General features: G+C 42.3%; 1 protein-coding gene across 1 annotated transcript; it reads left to right on the forward strand.

Annotated features, from left to right (window-relative positions):
- Positions 1-657: 657 nt before the first annotated feature.
- On the forward strand, positions 658-19246 carry NAPG (NSF attachment protein gamma). Its single transcript, XM_080920361.1, has 12 exons — positions 658-771; positions 3101-3168; positions 5451-5535; positions 6184-6201; positions 6825-6855; positions 8852-8961; positions 9085-9151; positions 9610-9680; positions 11964-12042; positions 14120-14199; positions 14770-14899; positions 16651-19246. The coding sequence occupies exons 1-12, from the start codon at positions 716-718 to the stop codon at positions 16792-16794; spliced, it is 939 nt and encodes a 312-aa protein (XP_080776487.1). The 5' UTR covers positions 658-715; the 3' UTR covers positions 16795-19246.
- Positions 19247-21000: the final 1754 nt, after the last annotated feature.

Consider the following 21000-nt stretch of genomic DNA (forward strand, 5'->3'; position numbering starts at 1 on the left):
GATTATCAGCAGAGCCATTGAATCATCTCTATTAGACCACTGCAAGTCCCCCTCCCCATCAGTTTGAAATACTAGTATTATTTGATTGCAATCTGTTTTCATGACCGATTGATATATAAATAGTACTAGTAATAAAAGCTGTAATGGGTAGAGTATCAGTACTAGGAAGAGGTAGGAAGAAACATAGTGAGATCTTGTCTTATAAAACAGAAGAAGGAAGTCATAAAAGATGAATGCTGCACAAATACTATCAGATGTAGTCCAGAGAAACTGTAATAAATTGCAAGGACAAATAGGCAAAGGGTCAACAGCATTTTCGCGGCGTGATGACACAGGGCTCCTGCGAAGGAGGAGGTTTTTTTGTCTTCCAGGACTAGTAAAGACAAGTACTGAACATGTATTAATTGCTCCTTAAATATTTGTAGAGAGCAGTAACCAACGTTCGTAAGAACGCACTCCTGTCCAATACTTTCACTTAAGCTTAAGCGCCATCAAGCCGAACACACATCACCGCGCTTGCGCGAGTCCTGGCCCCGCCCTCTCCGCTCCTTCATTGCACCCATTTCCGGGCCAGCTTTGCCACAGAAAATTTGAGCTCTTCTCTTCCCGTAGGCCCATTTCCCGGCCTCCTTCGCGGCGTTCCCACGCCGACGCTCCGGGTGTTTTGCTGAGAGCTAGGCGTTTTCACTCTTTACGTCAGCAGGCGACCGAAGCAATGGCAGCCCAGAAGATAAACGAGGGACTGGAGCATCTGGCCAAGGCAGAGAAGTAGTACGTGCAGTCGCCGCCGGGCTGGTGACCCGCGCCCCTCAGCCGTGCGCTCGGGCTGATTGGGAGGGAGGGCTAGGATGTTGTCCGCGCTCGGGGCGGTGCCTTGCCTTGTGGGTCAATCCCCTGCAGTCGACCGTGCCAGCCTGCGCCGCGGCATTTGTAGCAGAAGCCCCAGTGGCAGCCACGTCTGCCTGGCGCCAGATCCTCAGGGTTTGCGGCTTCTCTGTTTGTTGCGGGCTTTGGCGTGGACACCTTGTCTCCTCTTCGTGACAGCCCGAAGTAACACTACAGAGGAAGTCTCGCGGTGGAGAGCCACTGCTAGGAAAGAGACCCCGGTGCCGTGAGGGGGTGTAGACTAATCTGAAAAACTCTCACTCTCAGACATCATATTCACTTGGGGCAAGGTCTAAGCTTCCTTAGCCCCGTGGGTGTTCGCCATCATTTGGTTCCGGGCACAGCAGGCACACAGCTCTGCTGGAAACTGCTAGTCCTCCTAGTCCCCTCCCCCCTCTTTCGTGAATTACAATATACATATTTAAGGATTGTCGACTGTACAGATTTCTTAGTACACTGTTAGGTGAACCATAAACTAAGATCTTAACAAATAGAAAGGCCTCAGTTTACAGAAGAGGAACGGAGGCGGCCAGAAACTTTCTGGAGACCTGCCCGCGGCTGCTCATCTGAAAAGAGCAGGGCAAGTTTTAGGCAGTGGAAATTCACAAGCCCTTTCTGGAATTAGCACATTTCCTCCGGGCAGTGGCTAGGAAGGTGGCCGTTGGTGCAGAGGGTGATCCCAAGACCGTGCATGGTAAAAGCAAACATAAAAGAACAGAACACGTGCTCTTAGCCATAGTGAGAGTGAACTAAAGGAGGAATTTTGACCACAGGAACTAAGGGAAAGGTAGGAGCCAGAATTGGTATCCTTTCACAATAGCTTTGACAAGTCCCCTAGGCAGCTGTGTGTGTGGAATTGAGAACTAGGCACCTAGGCGTCTCTGGGAGAAGAATGGTTAAGAGAGGCCTTCTGTCAAGACGGGAGTATAGATGAGTGGAGTTGCTTGTGGCTGTGGTGGGCTCTGAAGGGTGCTTGACGTTGCCCTAGGTAGAAGAGCCAGCAGGTGGCAGGGAAAATGGGCCAGAAGTGTAGGAGAGGCAGTGGGGTTGGTCTGTTTTCTGATCGTGACGTTATAGTAGGGATTGATCATTACCACAGTATTCTGGCTTAGGAAAGTTGTCTTACTGACTGTTAGAACAGAGCCAGCCAAGGTCCACAACTGATTAGCCATCAGCCCGATGTTAATAGGGCCTTCATTCTTGCTAATTAATGGTGCTCAGCTGCCTGGAGTTGGTCTACCTTAAAAAAAATCTTTCTAGCACACTGAATGTTATGTCTTGTTATTGGAAATCTGCTTACACATTTAAATCTTGTTATAATATATATGTGTATGTTAAATGCAAGCTATAAAATACATTTTAGAGGGATAAGTAACTTCAAAGTTAGACGCTGGGTAGTTGATGCATGTGTCACAGAATAAAGGGTGTACTTCTAAGGGCCCCGCCTCTCAGCTGAGTAGCCCCTGATTCTGATGAAGTTAGCAGGCTTTCAGTAATTGAGTTAAAATTTATAAGATGGTGTTCAACAATTTTTATGCATAGCCAAATTTAACACCTACTGAATTAGTTTGAACTGTGGGTTTGATTTTTTTTTTTTTTTAAATAAAAGCAAACTATTGCAGAAAGGGCAAGAAAGATAAACTACACTGGCTATCTTTTGCACTGGCTTCTAAGCCAGCATCAGCCCGGAAGATTATTTCTCTTTGCTGTCCTAATACACTAGTCTTCTTTCTCCCTCCTGTTCTGTGGTGGTTGACTTTACTCCCTTGATTTTTCCTCTGAGTATTGTCCCTGTAATCTCCTCGGGATGCTACCTGTGACCTTGGCATAACAGATACTCCTGGCTTTTTAGCTGTACTCTCCCTGGTAGCTTCTCAGCTGCAAAGGATGGCATGCTTCCAGGTTCTCAAGCTTGTTAAGCCTTTGTCTGGCTTGCTAAAACCCAGAGAGTTTCTGGTTCTGTAGATCTGGAGTGAGGTCAGTGTACATTTCTAGGAAATTTCTAAGCAGTTGTTGATGCTTCTGCTCTGGGACCATGCATGTTCTGTTTGAATGGTATATAGACATTTCAGGAGAAAGAACATTGGTGATGGGGCGGGGACAGAGGAAGGAGTGATGGTGCACTTACTGTGAGTATGTCCAAAGAGAGTTGAGAAGGTGAGGGACCTGTAGCTGATGCTATCTTTTAAAATAAGAAATGTCTTTCTCTTTCTAGCCTGAAAACTGGTCTTTTGAAATGGAAGCCAGATTATGACAGTGCTGCTTCTGAATATGGAAAAGCAGGTATTTGTGACTGGAGTCCTGTTGCTGTTATGTGTGTTAACTGAATCTGATAACTTTGTCGTAGCATAGTAATTCCAACGCTTCCGGATAGACTCACTATTTAAAACAGCAAAGCAGAACAGAACAACTGCACAGGCTTTGCACATTCCCACACTTACCCTTCAGGTACTGCTAGTGCTGAGCCAGATCCTGGTCCATGCTCTTAACAGCAGACATGGAGTAGCGTCAGCTGTCCCTCTGTTGGCACATTCGTGGGTATTCATAAATGTTGCTTATTTCAGTCCTAGACTTTCTGCTGTTGAATAAACAGTTTTCTTTAATTTTTAAGACTAGTCTCATTGAAGGAGATCTACAAATCTTGTCTTCCCACATTAACATTTATGAGCTTCATTTTGAGATACACTATCAAATGTTCATGAAGGGTTTTAAGCTGTATGCACATTTTAGTAAATTCACCTTCTATGAATATAAAATATCTTAAAATATGCAACGTAGGGAATTTGTTAAATGTTTAGTGTTTTGTTGAGAAATGATATGATAGCTCTGAATATCTGCTGTCATTTTGGGTATAAAGCAATAAAGCAATGTTGAGGCTGTCGAGATTGCTTAAAGTGAAGGAGCTCGTTGCCAAGCCTCAGGACCTGAGTCTGATGCCCTGGATTCACATGGTAGACGGAGGGATCTGACTTCTACAGCTCTAGTCTGACCTCCCTGTGCATGCACAATAAACATTTTAAACCAGGCTGGAGAGATGGCTCAGTGGTTAAGAGCACTGACTGCTCTTCCAGAGGTCCTGAGTTCAATTCCCAGCAACCACATGGTAGCTCACAACCATCTGTAATAGGATCCGATTTCCTCTTCTGGTGTGTCTGAAGAAAGATAAATAAATCTTTAAAAGAAAAAAAAATTTTAAACCACCATGGATTTGAAGGTCCTCAAGCAAATTTTCATCTGTGACTATGTTCATGAGCCTGCTAAGAAATTGTCCAGAGCAAGCACTTTTCAGCAAATTGTCTCCAAAGAAATTAACCCAGCAGCTACCATTATTATACACACAAAAGGGTTATTTCTCATTCAAAAGGAAAACAAGAGTCTTTAGCACTGCATTTAAATATTGAATAAACTTGTTGCTTGCATTATGCAAGTTGCTTATATTTTGTATTTAAAGATAAGTTTAAATTAAAATTGAGCTTTATATGGATTTTTGGGTTATACTTTATACACAGTTGCTTAAAACCAAAGATACATTTCTCAAGTGAAGGAAATTTAATAGCTTTGCTTTATGCCTCCAGGGCTATGTGGTATTTCCAGAAATAAATATTTTGAATCAAGTTTCCTATTAAAGTGCCCTTTGTTTATTTTCCATAAGAGTGTATGCAGAAGACAGCCATGTGATGGAACTTTTAAAATAAAACAACTAGACAGGCAGGAACAGGAATAGTTGTCGTATTTTGTTTGTTTTCAACACTTCGTTGAAGAGTTCTTTGAGAGTGGTTTTAAGAAGTAACAGGTGAGAACACTTTATCTAGAAGGGAGACTGAGGCAGGATCTGCTGAGTCAGAGGTCTGTCTGTGCTGTGTAGTTGAGTACTAGCCAGTGGGGGTTGCATGGATGGTGGGGACCCCGAGTCAAAATGACAAAACAAGCAGAAGTCACCGCTCTTCTTAATCAGTGTGCATCCTGCTTTTCGTAATACACAAAGGTGGATGTTCCCAGCGTTAATATTGTCTTTCAGGGCTGTCCTGGTTGTCTCAGTCCTGTGAGCCCTCCTTGTAAAACAGCCTGCAGTGAGGGTTAGCTCTCTGAGCAGTGTAGATAACGAAATAGAAAAAAAAAGCTTTGTGTATCAAAAATGACTTGGTGCTTAAAGCTGTCCAGAGGGAAGATTTGTCACATGACTAGTATGCTGGTTGGGCTTCAGTTTGTCAGCAATGCCGGGAGCTGGACAGGAAGAAGCTAGGCAGTGAGTCTCTTTCTTGGTTGACTAGAGACCCTGCCCTACTATTTCAGAGTAACTGCTAGAAGGAGCTCTTGGTGTTCAATGGAAGCAGCACCAAGGTGTTGCTAAAAATCCAGTAAAACTTTCACAGGCTTTTAAAAGTATACTCAGAAAGATTGTAACTTGCTTTAGGTAAAAGTAATATTTCACGCCATTGTGAAACTCCCTATCTGAAATCTGTATTTTAAAATGTCTCACAAAATGCTGATTTGGGTACTGATTTATTTTAGGACTGTTAATGATGGAAATAGAAAGTCTATCTTTCTTTCTTTCTCTGTTTCAGCTGTTGCTTTTAAAAATGCCAAACAATTTGAGCAAGCAAAAGATGCCTGCCTACGAGAAGCTGCTGCCCATGAAAATAACAGGGCGTATCTTTTTTAGCTTTAAAAAGAAATGGAACAACTAGAAGATTTTGAGAACACCCTTTTCCTGTTATAAATGTAGTGTTTGAAGTAAAGTGCTGTTCAGTTAGAAAAGGATGAACAGTGCATGTGCTTTAAAGACCAAGGGAATAGTCAGTGAGTGGCCCTGAGCACATTTGGTGTGAACAGCCACACTCGCCTGTTATTCCCTCCTGCTTCTGGGTTGATGGGGATTTGACTTTCGATGAAGTAAGGGAGGTCTCCAGACCTGTGCTGAAAAGAAAGAGAAAGGATAGCTAGCTATTGAAAATGCATAAACTGCTTTGGAAAAAAAATTTACGTTGGTCTTGCTTAGGTATTTGAAGATTTATAAGCATCTAGAAGGAAATGGGTGTATCTTAAAGGCTTTCATTTCTAAAAGTCCATTTCATCTCACTTGCAAGTCGTAGTCTCAGTCATGCACCGTGTCCTGCTGGTCAGCAGTTTGACATGCTGCACTAGGTTTTTCAGTGTCTGGGCTGTTGAGCGTCAGCAGTACTGTGGCTCTGTCCTTTGAAACCAGAAGGACCAGTGATGTAGCTGTCTTTAGAAGGTGTTCTCCAGAGACCGTTGACTTCTTTTTTCCTTAATGTTGACATCGTCATGTTCATTCAGTCTTTTTCATGCTGCCAAGTAAGTGATATTTTACCCTTCTCAGTGTTTGCAGATGCTTTAAAAGTTGGGGTTTTACTCTAGCCTGAGAATTCTTGCTCAAGCTATGCATTTTTAAATACTTATTTTAAATATAAATTATTAAATTCATAAATTTAATTAAAATATTTTCATTTGCTTTAGTCATCAGCTGAAACCTAATGGCCACATGTCTCCGAATTATAAGAAGGAGTTTTAAATTAAGTTCTGCATAATAATTTGCTTGTGAAAACACAGGTGACTTGGAAGTCACTTTTCTTCCTGTACTGATGGTTGTCAAGTACCTGTGGAAGAGAAGGGAACTTTCTCCTCTTGTGGAGCATATTAGTTTGTCTCAAAGCTTAGACTTCAGTTTCTCTCTAACCCTTCTGAGACTGACTTTATTTTGCCAAGCAAAATCAATTCAGTGGTTGGTGCTCCTAAGGTACCATTACTTAAACAATAAATAAAATAAAAGGCGTGAACCTACAGTATGGCAGTGTGGGCCTGAGGTGACAGTGTATTTGAGTCCCTTCTTTTGGTCCCTTCCCTGCCTGCCATCTTCACCAGGTTTCTCTCTCCTCCTTCATTAAGGTCTCATCAAAGAAATTGTGTTCTCTTTGCAGAGCTTATGAGCAAGCTGGCATGATGTTGAAGGTTAGTAGTGCTCTATCCAAACAGCTGCCTGCGGAGGTAGAGTGTCAAGGTAGAGTTCGTGTTGCAGTTGACAGGTTTCCTCACTGTAAAGCAACAGGGTAGGGCTTGTGGGAGTGGACGGGAAGGCTAGGGTGAGCATCCTGCCCAGTAAGGAGGGAGTATTGAAAGCTCCATGTGAGAGGAAACTGTACTGTAGGGAACAGGAGAGAGCAAGGCTCTGGGCAGTGCAGTACAGAGGGTGCTGCTGAAAGGAGCTCATGAGGTTCCTGCATCTGAGACCCGAGAGCATCTGGATATAGTGAATGTTCATAATGATGACTTTGTTTAAAATACTTGTTGGTTCTGGAAAGGAAAATTTGCTTTATCTTTTATTTTTGGTAGTATAAATATCAGGCTGGAGTCAATAGCATTACAAATGAGCTATTGCTGCTTTACTGTATTTCTTTTCAATGGAATAGTAGAATATTTTGACTGATAGGCCACATTTATGCTTTTTAATAGCAGGTTAGGGGTTACTGTCTTGTAGTTGTAGTGAGGTGTGTGTGTGTACACATTCACACATGCACACATACACATATACATATGGCTGCTAGTTAAGCCAGAGCTCAGCCCAAGGCTGATCAGAATGGCTGTCTACCTTGTTTTTTGAAGCAGAGTGATTAGCCTAGACCAGCTGACCAGGAGTTCCTGGCACACACCTGTCTCTAGCTCCCCAGAGCTGAGATTGCAAGTCATATGTGCCGGGCTTTTAGTTGCTGGCTTCTCGATCTAGATCTCAGAGTAGATGTACTGTCCTCTGTCCTGCTGTATGTCCTGTTCTTTCCCTTCCACTGTCACATTAAAGCTGTGCTGTCTATTTAGTGAGGAGGTAGCAGAGTTACAGGAAGAGGTAGATTTGTTAGCTTTATCCTGCCTGCTTTCTCAAATACCTTTCAGTGAGTACTGTTTCAAGCCCTTGGGTTCTTTGATTGGACTTTAGTCTTTTGTTTTATTTCATTTCATTTTGATATTTTTTTAATTCTTTTCTTCTTTTCTGCTAAGCTCCAGGGGTATTTCATTCCATGTGACTAAACATAGCAACTTTATGTAGTATCTTTCAGACTGTGCCTCATCTCCATAGCTGAACAGTGTTTTTTTAAATATTGTTTTGGTGTTGGTAGGAATGAGGCTGGAAGTTTACCAGAAACAAGCTAACACATTCTCAGCTTGAAAGGCCACTGTGGTCCTTACTGAGATCAGGAAGTTACCTGAAGATGAGAGTCCCTGCACTTTTGCACCCAGCTCATCAGTGATTTCCCTCTTCAGGTCTTTCATTAAAATCCTTTAGTTTTTGATTTGGAAAATTAGGACCCCAAAATCTTGAGACTCACGTAGTACTAGTTAGATACAGAATTGATTCTGTTGGCTGTAATCAGCCCAGAAGGGAGCTTCAAGTTTCTATTATGTTAGAGCATCAGGGAGTAGCCAAGGTGAGTGAGATAGCCCAGGCATACAAGGCAAGGGAGAAGATGTGGCTAGCTTTAGGAAGCAACACATCCTCTCTAGAGACAGCTCTGGCTTGGCCCTGGTCTAACTATAACCTGGGTCTGAAGCCTTTTGTTAACTGTAGCTTGTGGTAATTTATTTATTTATTTTTACAGAAGCCATGAACCTGAGCTTTTGTGAAAGCATGTGGTTTAGAAACACTCACACTTATGGTATGACTGTGAAGTCATTTCAATATGTTTGTTGCCATTTAACGTTTTTGACAGTATTGTAAATGTGAGATAAGCTGGGTCGTGGTGCCTCATGCCTAAAAACCCCAGTACTTGGGAGGCCAAGACAGGAGGATTGCTCTGAGTGTTAGGCTAGTTTTTTTTTCCCCCTAGTAGTTTCAAGTGATCTTGAACTAATGTAAGACCCAGTCTCAAAACATAATGTGTATGTGGGTAAAATCATTGAATTTCCAATTTCTTAAGTTGACTTTTCTGTCCTGTGCTGCATGCTTTTTCTGAAGGAGATGCAGAAACTGCCTGAGGCCGTGCAGCTGATCGAAAAAGCCAGCATGATGTACCTGGAGAACGGCACCCCTGATACAGCAGCCATGGCCTTGGAGCGAGCGGGAAAGTGAGTGCACACAGCGGTTGTTGGGTACACTGGCTTTGCACGGGGCTCCTCTTTGTCTTGGTAAAGGCCTTGAGAAGCAAGTTTCTTAATAGTCACACAAGCTGTGTTCTCTGTCTGATTCAGGCTCATAGAAAATGTAGATCCAGAGAAGGCTGTACAGTTGTATCAGCAGACTGCGAATGTGTTTGAGGTAACTTAGAATTTTGCTTGTTTCTTTAATTACTCAGAATATTATCCATAATATGTGGGAACAGAAGAATGCAGTGGATGCTTTTTAAGGTTTTCTGTGTCCACAGCACAACCTCTATTCTTTTAGGGCAATGGTTTTCAACCTTTGGGGGTCTAATGACTCTTTCACGGGAGTGACTTGATTCACCGGAAAATACAAGTATTTGTTTTACAGTTCATAACACTAGCAAAATTACAATTAAGGTGTAACAATGAAGATAATTTTATGGCTGGGGTCACCACATTAAGAACCGTATTAAAGGGTGGCAGCATTAGAAAGGCTGAGAACCACTGCCTTAGTAGTTAGTGAATGGCTAGAAGCTGGGGCTGCCATCCATGGCCGTTGCTTTATGCAGTTCTTATTGAACGTACGAGTGCCACATGAACTTTACTGACACTCCGTTTCTTCGGTTTCTCCAGAACGAGGAACGCCTCCGACAGGCAGTTGAACTCCTGGGAAAGGCTTCCAGGCTGCTTGTGCGAGGACGGAGGTATGGCCTGGAGATCTGGATGTCTGTGTCCATGTGTATTTCCAGTCTACATTTGGAACTTGTAAATAACTTATTTGTAGCTTATTTGTCGACACTTGTACAAACAGTGGGAAAATGATCATCTTCTAAGGAGAGGAGTAGACCCATGAAATTAAAACCTGCTTTTCTATCATCAAAGAAGAGTGAGTCATCTCCACCTGGCATTGCATGATGTAATGGTTTTCTCTTAGAATAAGTGACAGAAGCATTCTATCATAAACAACAGCCTTTGATACTTGAGTTATATTATTAAGTGGGATTTTTACTATTTATCCATATGTATATAAATGTCTACATTTGTATTTTAAGTGTTTATACAATATATGTTGATCATTTTCCTCTCTTCTGACTACTCCCAGAACCTCTCTACCTCTTTAGCTACCCATCTTTGTATTTTCCTCTTATTCTTCCCTTCATACAAAATCAAACTAATATAAAAACAAAAAAGACAAAAAAAGCCAAAATGAAACAAAACTACTCCTGAGCCTGGGGCCTGTCCTGGAGTATAGTTGATACTCCAGTGATGCTCCAGGGAAGGAAACTGATTTTCCCTTTGCCCGTGGGTATCTGTCGCAAATAGCCACTGACCCCTCTCAGTGCTGGGACCCTGTCTGTGTCGGTGTGGTGTTTGCTGCCATAATCTCCGTTGTTCTGTTGTGTCTGGAAGACACTTTCCTTGGAGTTTTGTACATACAGCCATCCAGTGTGAGCAGGACCATTTGTTGAAGATGCTGTCTTTTCCAGTGTGTAGCTCTGATTTCTTTGTCAAAAATCAAATGTCCATAGGTCTGTGGACTTATGCCTGGGTCTCTGACTTGATTCCATTAATCATCATGTCAGTTTGGATTACAGTAAATCTGCAGCACAATTAGAGATTGGCAGTGGTGATAACTTCACCACTCAGGTTTTTATTACTCAGGATTGTTTATATGGTGGATTACATTTATCAGTTTATGAATGTTGAGCCATCCCTGAATCTTTGGGATGAAGCCAACTTGATCATGGTAGATGATCTTTTTCATATGTTCTTAGATTCAGTTTGCAAGTATTTTGTTGAGAACTTTTGCATCTATAGTTAAAAGGTATATTAGTCTATAATTTTCTTTTTGAGGACTGTATTCCTCGTGTGGTTTGGATATCTGGGTAACAGTGGCCTCATAAAGAAAATTAAGAAATGTTCTTTAATTCCTGTTTTGTGGAATAATTTGACACATTGGCATTAATCCTTCGAAGGTCTTACAGAGTTTTTAGAATTTTTTGCTGAATAAACTGTCACTGGGATATTTTTGGTTGGGAAATTTCTTAATTACACTTCTATTTCACTAGGGGCTATGGGTATTTCCGCTGCTTCTATCATCTCAACTTTGGCAAGTCATATGTATCATGCATTCATCCATTTCTTAGGGTTCCTAGATTGAAGTGTGTCCTCATGATTCTCTGAATTTCCTGAATAGTCTCTGTTGTAATGTTGTCCTTTCCGTGTCTTGGGTTTTTCTTCTGCCTACTATGTAGCGTCCCTCCCCACCTCTTTTCTTCTTAGTAGTTTTGGTTGGAAGTATATTGTCAGATAATTAAAATGGCTACACCTGCTTTATTCTTTGGTCCATTGGCTTGGAGTAACCCACCCTTTTACCCTAAGGCAACATCTAGTATTAATGGTGAGGTCTTTCTTGGATGCAGCAGAAAGATGATGGAAGGAAAAGGGATGGGGGGGTGGAGTGTTTGGGGAAATGCAAGGCCATCCCTTTCTTTGTCACTTACCCTGACACTTAATGGACCAGAAATGTAAGAGGGTAGGAAGGGTGGATGTTGAGGTCAAAGCTACAAAGGGGGTGGCTTAGCATCTTAGGACCCACGGGGCAGCAGTGGAGCCAAGAGGGTGAGGATACACAGCACAGTATCAGTGATTGGACACTTGGAGGTTTGTTCATGTGCAAGGAAGGAAGCCTGGGGTGATGCAACCTAGGATGCTCTAGCAGATTCTACAGAGCCATTGTTGAGGTAGTTAGGAATGCCTTAATGAATTTATTTATTTGTTTAACCAAAAATAGACACTGCTTCTGTATTTCACTCGATGGCTTAGGGGGAGTCGGACATTTGAGAGAAACCTGATGAGCACAGCACTGTTGTGGAGCAGTTGGCAATGTCCTGTCCTCTCAAGTCTTGTGACATAGGGCCGTGAAGCAAAGGCTACGGCTGGGGGTTCATGGCTGCCCTGTTGACATTTCTTTCTTTTGTCTTTAGGTTTGATGAAGCTGCACTGTCTATTCAGAAAGAAAAAAATATTTATAAGGAAATTGAGAACTATCCAACTTGTTATAAGGTATTCTTTGAAAACACCTAGTTTGGCTTTACTTTAGATAATTTTACACATTAGTTAGTATACATATTTAAGCTATGATTCTGTGGATATACTCATCTGCTTTTATAAACTAGTAATTTATGGTTTTGTTTCTGACCATGACAGACCTAGCCTACCTTTCTTACAATAACAGTACTCACCAAAAACAAAAATATTTACCTCAAACTCTGAGCAGTGAGTTAACATGAGTGACCTGTAGAGGGTGCTGGATGCTTGGCGAAGCCACCAGCTTAGGAGACTGCATTCACTGGGAATTTCTGTTTTCTCTTGTCCATTGCCCCAAGAGATGCCCCTAGTCATGGCAGTAGGCTTAGGTTGAGCTCTGGTCATGGAGCTGCAGCCTAGTTTCTGGTTGAAAGAGCTAACCAGGGGAACCAAGAAAACAGGACCAAGTCTCAGGGAGTGGGAGAAGGAAATTTCCTATGTGTGTGGTTGTGTGTGCTTGGAACAGACCCAAAGTAGGAGTGACTATTCTGAGAACTGAAGACTGAAACCACTAAGTCTCTGATTCTGTCTGTGAAATTCTGGGACAGACCCAAAGATCACAGCAGAAGATTTGAACTGAGGTCAGAAGCATCACCCACCAGAAGTAAGCCATAGTCTTTGGCCTGAACTTGGGATGGTTGAGTGTAGTTAAAACTTCACACTTTTCCTGAGAATTATAGCAGCATCTGCAGTGTAACAATCACAGAAATCTAGGGAATATTCCAGAATTACCTATCAGAAAAGCCAGGAACAAAGGCAACTTAAAGCAACTTAGTAGACTAGGTGCTAGAATCATCATTTCAAGTTAGAAGGCCTCTAAACAGTTACTGTAACTGTCGGCTAGCACAAGAGGGAACACTGTTGAAATGAACAGAAAAGAGCTATTTTTGATGGAAATACTTTTTTAGAAGCTGTAAATGTGATCCATTTGAAAAATTTGAGACATAATATCTGAAACAAATTACTAGGTGAAGTTAATAGTGTAGTGAAGACAGCTGCTAATAGTTGTCTTGTAGCTTCAACAGAATGCAGACAAGCAGCTTCAGGAACAGTTTATTTTGGGTCCCATTTTGAGACTGTGTGCACTTGAGGCTGCTGATCATGTTGCATCATCAGGACACAGAACTGTGATTGTTGGTGCTTTTTTCCTTTTCAGTCCAGGACCCAAGTCCTTAGAGTGTTGCCTCCCACAGTGGGCAGGTCTTCCCGTCTCAGCCTTATCAGGATAGTCTTAAAGCATGGGCAGTCTCTGGACACTGCTGAAAGCTTGCCTCCTATGTGAGTCTGAATTCCCTCAAGTAGACAGTCAGTATTTCCTTTGACTTAGACTTAGTGTTACTAGTGGTGGACTGGAGAAAAGATCTACACGGGTGATTTAAGTGCATTGCATAGGCGGGTGTGGCAGCACATGTTTGCGATCCTTGACCTTCGAAAACAGGAAGACTGAGTTTGAGGCTAGCCTGGGCTGCCTGTCTCAAGAATGACTATCACCTAGAAGAAGTAAAATACACAATGAAAACATCAACAAAATAAAGCCTTCTGAAGAGCTGTGTTCCCAGTAGGCTGTTTTCTGTGCTGTCCTTGACCTTCTAAGAAGTGCCACCTTCTGTGCTATCAGTCTTCCTGGTGTCTAAACATCCCCACTATAATCGTAGAGCCACAGCTCTTCAGTTTTAATTCCCTCTTAACACTGACTGTAGATGCTTGGAAGAAATTCTGTAAACTTACGCTGGCTGCTTTCTCAGGCTTTGAGGTTAAAAAGGTTGTCCTCAGGCCAATAATGCCAGTGTCAGCTGGTTCTAGTTAGAGCAGACAGGCTCAGGCCTGCTCTTCCTTCAGTCTCCCCAAATCCCTGTGTTCTCTGTGCACCAACTGTGTCTGGCATGGTATTCTAGGGTGTTTCCTCCCAGGTGACCTTTGGAATTTCCTCTAGAACTGTGTGTTTCTCAGAGCCAGTGCTCTGAAGATTAAATGCCAGCTGTTTTCAATACTCCAAGAAGGTGACTATGAAAACAGATAACAGTTTACACTGTAACCTTCCCTCTCGTTTCAGAAAACTATTGCTCAGGTCTTAGTCCATCTACACAGAAATGACTACGTGGCTGCAGAGAGGTGCGTCAGGGAAAGCTACAGGTAAGGCTCGGCTGTTTTCAGTGTTGACATTCCTATCTCTTACATTAGCATCACTACTTGGATATTTTTTTTTTCAGCCATGAAATTGTTACAGACCTTCAAAAGGCAAGACTACCATTGCAGGGGTTCTGTGTTGTTTTGTTGTTGGGTCTTAGGTTTTTCTTAAAATGCTGGGGAAACTCTTGTGTGTGCTGAGCAAACACTTGGAACAGAGCTCCAACTCCAGCTCCTCTCAGGTTTTCCCTCAGCCATCACAGTACCAGCTTTACAAGATGTCCTCTGCTGGGTCTCTGAATGATTTTAGTTACTTTGTTATCTTTGCTGTTTAACTGACAACAAAAGGAGAATTGCTGTGTGATGTGTTGCAAATCAGATTGAGGCTTTTCTGTGGGGTGGTGAATGAGGACTGGTAATTTGTAGTTGTGGGAGTGCCTTGTGCACTGTAGGGTTACTAGGTTACAGTAGCAACACCTGTAACAATCGCAGTGCCTGCAGATCTTTGCCGGGGATAGTTAGCTGTGGTGAAGAAGTCTTAAGGAATTGCTCCAGTGTGGTTTGTGCTCACCTTAGCATACCAGGGTTTAATGGCAGTGAAGACTGTGCTGCGTTGGAACAGCTGCTGGAGGGATATGACCAGCAAGACCAAGATCAAGTGTCAGAGGTCTGCAACTCACCCCTTTTCAAATACATGGACAATGATGTAAGTGGGCTTTGGGTTACCTTTCTTCCACTTGAAGTGATTTTCCTATAGATTTGTAAGTTTTCTGCCTCCTGTATTTTCCACATCAGACTATGCTCATAAAGGAGCCAACCAGTTTGGTTGAACTTTCCCACATTCAGGTAATGTGGTTCTCTCCCACGTGTGTTCTTGAGTGCTTACATGCCTCCTCATGGAGCTGTGTATATATGAATGCAGTCTCGTTTCTCACCTCCCCACCTGCTCTGGGTTTGGCTTTATCTAGTTGGTATTGGGCATCCTGCCTTTAGGAAGCCCGTGTGAGTTGTGTGCGATGGGTTGTTAATTATCTTTAGGCTAATCTGGAAGGGTTAACGTTGTGAAGCATCCTCTCGTCTTCGTTGAGAAAAGCCACACTAGAGTGAGCTGCACGTGAGCCCCGCTTTCTAGGTCCTTTCCTTCTTCCTGCTTATCTGATCACACGATTTTATAGTTCTGTCAGGCTTACAGAGTAATTTAAGACCTTTAATTTTCTTATTGAGGTGGAGAAATACATTTTTTTATTCTAGGTAAATTTTTACACATATTTTCTTCTTTTTGAGACAAGGTCTTACCGCTATATAGGGCTACCTGGCCTTGAATTTATGGTCTCCTGCCTCAGGCCCCTGAGCACGGGAGTATAAGTGTGCACTGTTCTTGCAGGCTTTTTGTGTGCCATTGGAAGTGTGTGGGGGGCACGGGAGGATGTGGCATCCTCCTCAGTGTTGTCCACCTTGCTTGACAGGGTCTGAACTTGGAGCTCACTGATTGGTTAGCTGGCCAGCTGGCAGGCCTTGGGGACCTTCTAGTAGCTGCCGCCACATGCTGGGAGTACAGGCTTTTGTCACCACATTTGCATTTTAACTGGGGCTGGGATTGGTTTCAGGACTCTTTGGTCATATAGCAGGCCCTTGACCAACGTAGCCATTTCTACAACTCCATGCCCAGCTTGTTAAATGTGGATTCCTCATGCTTGGAGAGCAAGACCTTTACTAATTGAGCTCCTCCTGGCTCCAAAGTTTGTGTGTAGTTTTTAATTTGTCCCTAGTTACACTCTCATTTACTCAGTACATGGCTGTCTCTACCACCCTAGAAGCATTACTGGTTAGATATGTCCATAGTGTCTGCATTCCCAAGTTAGGTACGTAATTGATGCATCCTTAGCTGTCAGCAGGTCACATCATGGTCTGATGCCAGGGCATGTCTCTCATGAGGGTGAATGGTTAGAATGGTTAGATTTTGGTCATTTAAAACTTTTATGTATTACCCTGTGCGTGTGAAGTGCCACAGTTCATGTGGAGGTAGCACAGCTTTGTGGAGTTACTTTTCCTTCCATCCTTCCATAGGTTCTGGGATTAAATTCAGGTTGACAAGCTAGTGTGGCAAGCACTTTTACCTACTGAGCCATCTTGCTGGCCTTATGTACACACACTTCGCTTTCTCTTATAGCTTTATTTTTATCTTTGTGTGTATGACTGTTTGCCTGAATGTATGTATACCACATGGACATCAGAGGAGAGTGGGGTCTCCTGGCGCTGGAGCTGCAGGTGGCTATGAGTCACTCTAGGCTTGGTTACTAAACTCAGGGCCTGTGCAAGAGTGGCAGTTCCATCTAACCACTGAGCCATCTTTCCAGCCCCCCACCAACACCATATTTTATTAGCTAACTGATGCTGAGACGTTGTGTATCAGGATTCTACTTTTCCAGTTTTCATAACATGTTTTATTGCTGACAGTATGCTAAGCTGGGCCTAAGCTTGGTGGTCCCCGGAGGAGGAATCAAGAAGAAATCCCCAGCAACACCCCAGGCCAAGCCTGATGGTGCTGCCAGCACAGCGGCTGAAGAGGAGGACGACGAGTACTCCGGAGGGCTGTGCTAGTGCCCCGCCCACAGAGAGGAGAGGCCCAAACCTCACAAGCCATCGTCATGGAGTCAGGACTCTTGTGGGCATCTCTGCTTCACTGAAATTCTGATGTTGAATGTTAATATATATGAAGTTTTAGTTTACCATTTCCCCAAACCAGCCATTTTATCAACTACCTGTGAAACATTCTTTCCTTTCTGTTGTAAGCAGAAAACACACTGTCATATTTTAATAATTGATTTTAAAATGTATAGGCCAAATTCCAGATAAATTATAAGCAAAGTGGGCAATAGGTGTAATCAGTCTTTACTCTTGGGCTCTCATAATTTATTATTAGATAATTTTCTTTGCATTTTATGTAATGTCACTTCTAAGCCTGCTGGGGTTTTGGTAAAAATAGTAATTTGAAAACTGGTCTGGTTCTTTCCACCATCTTTCCATGTTGTCACTTGGTACCAAGGCATGTCCCCAGTAAGAGCAATGCCTGAAAGAAGTGCAGACAGCAGGTCCTCAGCACACTCAGAGTCGTCATCTAGTCCGACTAAATGTCTGACTGGAGATGGCACTGGTTCCACCTTACACTGCTGATGTGACAACTGATGGTCACAGAGTGGGAACATGGTTGTCACCCTCACATGCCAGTGGAGCACCAGGCCCAGATTGGATGTGCTGCTGAATGACCTAGAAATGGCTCGGCAGCCATCCCGTCCTGTCTGTTCCCTTGCACTGTTCCCTAGCCCTGCTGGTGTCATGGACCATGAAGAAGCAGAACAAAGCCACAGGAGGGAAAACATAAGAGTAAACAGCACACTTCAGTGGAGGAAGCCTTGTCTCAAGCTGAAAAGGAAGTTTATTTGTCATCATATTAGGTACATTCAAATTATTGAGTCTTTTCAGAAGCAAGCTTGGGACAAAAGCTTTATAATATTCAGGTCAATAGCCCTTACATGTGACTATAAAATATGGAAGGTAACATATTAATGTGCTATTGTTCAGACCTCTCTGAAGAATTTTTTTTTCCTAACAATAACAAGAAGTATGACTGTGTTCAAGCCTACTTGGCTCTTGACCAAAATGGGACTAGGTAAGACTGTTGGTATTTTTCTGGAATAGCAGGTAATGTTCCTGCCAATCTAGTATGCATGTATTTCTTACCTCCAAAATAATTTTGTTTTGGAGCTAGTAATTTAACATGAGTTGTGCTACATACTACAAAAATGAAGTGTTAGCCAAGAGGGAAAAAAAGTGGTTTCAAAAGACATGAATTTAGGACTGGGTTATCAATCTTTCATACCTCATAAACTTCCCATGGTAATTTCTTAAAAGTCAGTTTTGAAGCATTTCTCTTTTTGCCCTGTATGGCTAAGTCCCATTTATGACTCATAACTGAAGAGGTTGTAAGTAGCAGCAGTGTGTGCTAGGAAGTGGTGACCGGAATGGGACTGTCACCATGTTCCAACACTGTCTTTTTACCATAACCTGTTTGAATAAAGTATGCTTTGTCTTGCTAGATTTCCAAAACCTAGGAAAAGCACTGTTACGGTACTGGTCCCAGTGCTGTGGGAATGCTCCCACAGACTAGCATCCTCTGTCAGGTGTGCTTGAGTGAGTGGATGTCTCTACACAGTCCCTGTGCAGACTGCAGGTCTGATGCAAAACACTAATACAAGTTTATGCTCTCCCCTAAGTTACCTGCACAGTTCTTCATGTCCCAGCACATTCTCTTTAATTGTGCTGCAATCATGCATAAAGCTGTCTTCCAAAATTTTATTTAAGAAGGAAATTGGTATTTCCAAGATCAATGTTGAATTTACCTTTAGATCCAACCAGAAACATTGGTGCTTATTTGAGTGAATTAGCAGACTTTTAAAATGTATTTGGGAGTACTCAAGTTACTTTAGACTTTTATGGCTTGGTTTGTTCAACAAAATGTTTTGGAGGGTCAATTTCACTTGTATACACCATAAACAAAAAAGCAATGATCCCTGTGGAGCAGCAGGGGTGGGTAGGCAGTGCCTACTTCCCACCTCCCCCTTTGGAACCAGTGTGCAGGACTTCAAACTCATTTGTTTATGTCAGGGTTATTTTGTGTGGTGTCTCAGAAGGAGCATTTGTTCCTCATGTACACATTTTATTTTTCTACTTGTATTAAATCTTTGTTCTCGTGAACTTAGAAGTGGAAAACGTAGTCTTTAGAGCAAGCAGAACTCTAGCACCCTCCCTATGAACGTGAAAGTCTGCATGAGTATGCTCAGAATCATCTAGTGTTTAGTGCTGTCTATAGTGAGTGCAGTCAGCCAACAGAGCATATTTAATATATTGAATTTGTAAATATGCAGAGTATAGTATTTGTGTATGAAATCTGTGCATTATCATATTTTTTCAGCTTTTTGGTGAATAAAATATTAATATGTTGTTGATGGAAATGAGATGATTGTTTCTGAAGGAAGATAATTATGAAAATAAAACCCAAGACTATGTGAATGTTGTCAGTTTTATTTGCCTGTTCATCCTCTTCAACGACACGTTCTCTTCATTCTTTACGTTAGTAGTTATCTTTTCCAAGAAGGACAGTATTTTCCCTGTCTTGGTTTGTGGTTTTTGCTCAGTCGAAGCCAGGTACCTTTGGGGAGTTATTGTATGTTAGTTCATCCTTTTAGCATACCAGTCATTTATGTGCTAGCATGCTGTAGTAAGGGCTGCTGCCTGGAGAGGGTGAAGACTAAGGAGCACACCATCCAAGAAGACTTGCCCACAGGCTCAGGCAAATGCACAAGGTATTGGTTTGCAATTGGACGCAATTAGAGTGTAAGTTACTAATCAGGTTTCCTCTAAACTTAATTAGATTACAATATTCACTTCTTGTGGATATTGAGAATATATTTTGTTATTTAAATTTAGGGTTAAGTTGTAGTTAGAGAGAGAGAGAGGGAGAGAGAGAGAGAGAGAGAGAGAGAGAGAGAGAGAGAGAGAGGGAGAGGGAGATTTTCTTTGAGACTTTGTGTTTCTCAGGATTCAGTGAAATGTCTAAGCTGCTTTTTGGTCACTGAAGCATTTGTAGTCACATGAAGCAGCTGAAAGATAATGGGTGGCCGTTGTTCTTACGTGGTTAGTACCAGTAAAAGGCCCCAGCTGACTTTGATTTAATGATTTAGGAAATTCTAATGTCTCTAAAGAAAAAAATAAGAGAAGCAATGACTCTCTCTGTGTGTGTGTAAACTGCCAATATACATTTTTATTGAAAGAACTTACATGGATTCTTACAGACTAGGATGTTGGAATTCCTTAAGAATTACATGTACGGATTTAATTTCCATAAAACTTAAGATTTAAGCCTTCCCAGATCACAGTGGGCCTAAGTTGTAGTTTTAAAACTCAAGTTTCACATCAGTAAGCATTTAACTAGCCTGTGAAGTACGCACATCCAATTTACATGTAGTAAACTGAGTGAGGCTTTTCAAAACCTGAATTTAAATTCTCAAGCATAGATTTTCAAAATTATAAAGACCATTTCTAGAACTAGAATGCAGTATCAACACTAAATATTAAAGGTCGACTGCTTCATCGACATGAAATGCCTGTCTTTGAGTATTAGATTTAACCATCCACAGAGAATAGGCATGCCATCTTGGGAGGTAGCCTGCTGTCAGGCAGGCAACAGTTAAAGAGAGTGTGGCACCCTGTGTGGGGGCTGCGCAGGCTGACCGCACATCCTCGTGGGAGCACAGGACCTTTAATCACTTGGACTCTTGTGCCACATCAACAGGGAGTACCAAGCCCCCACTTTTTGGCTTGAACTCTGTTAATATAAAACAAATAGAACAGCAGTGTGTTCAGAAAGGAAACTGATAACCAATTCGGTTCAGGAATGAGGTTTATTAGAATGCAGAGGCCTCAAGGCCATGGTCAAGCCTTGAACATTAGACAAATAATGCAAGAAATGGCATGCCACATTTATTATGCCAAAGGGGGCCTTAGGAAGAAGAGGCTTCCATTTAAAACCTGGAGGGGAGCTTCAGTAATTAAGAGAAAAAAGATGGGGAGGGAGTTGGATGATAGTAGAGGGGGGAAGAGGGGGGGATAGCCAAAGGAGCCTCTTCAGTGAGCAGCCCTGAGAGCCAGATCCTCTGGGATGCTCTACATCAATTCCCAGAACAGAGGGAAGATTTGACATTTGTATCGTCTTTCAGGGATGGCAGGCAGCTTCATGTCACATATGTG

Source organism: Micromys minutus (genome assembly GCF_963924665.1).
Source record: "Micromys minutus genome assembly, chromosome: 8".
In the NCBI taxonomy this organism is placed as follows: Eukaryota; Metazoa; Chordata; class Mammalia; order Rodentia; family Muridae; genus Micromys; species Micromys minutus.

What these genes read in the sequence shown, in the direction of transcription:
- NAPG (XM_080920361.1), top strand. Translation starts at nt 716, where the DNA reads ATGGCAGCCCAGAAGATAAACGAGGGACTGGAGCATCTGGCCAAGGCA. An exon ending in TGCGTCAGGGAAAGCTACAG is followed by an intron (nt 14,200 to 14,769) that starts GTAAGGCTCGGC and finishes TGCTCACCTTAG; the next exon opens with CATACCAGGGTTTAATGGCA. An exon ending in TCAAATACATGGACAATGAT is followed by an intron (nt 14,900 to 16,650) that starts GTAAGTGGGCTT and finishes TATTGCTGACAG; the next exon opens with TATGCTAAGCTGGGCCTAAG.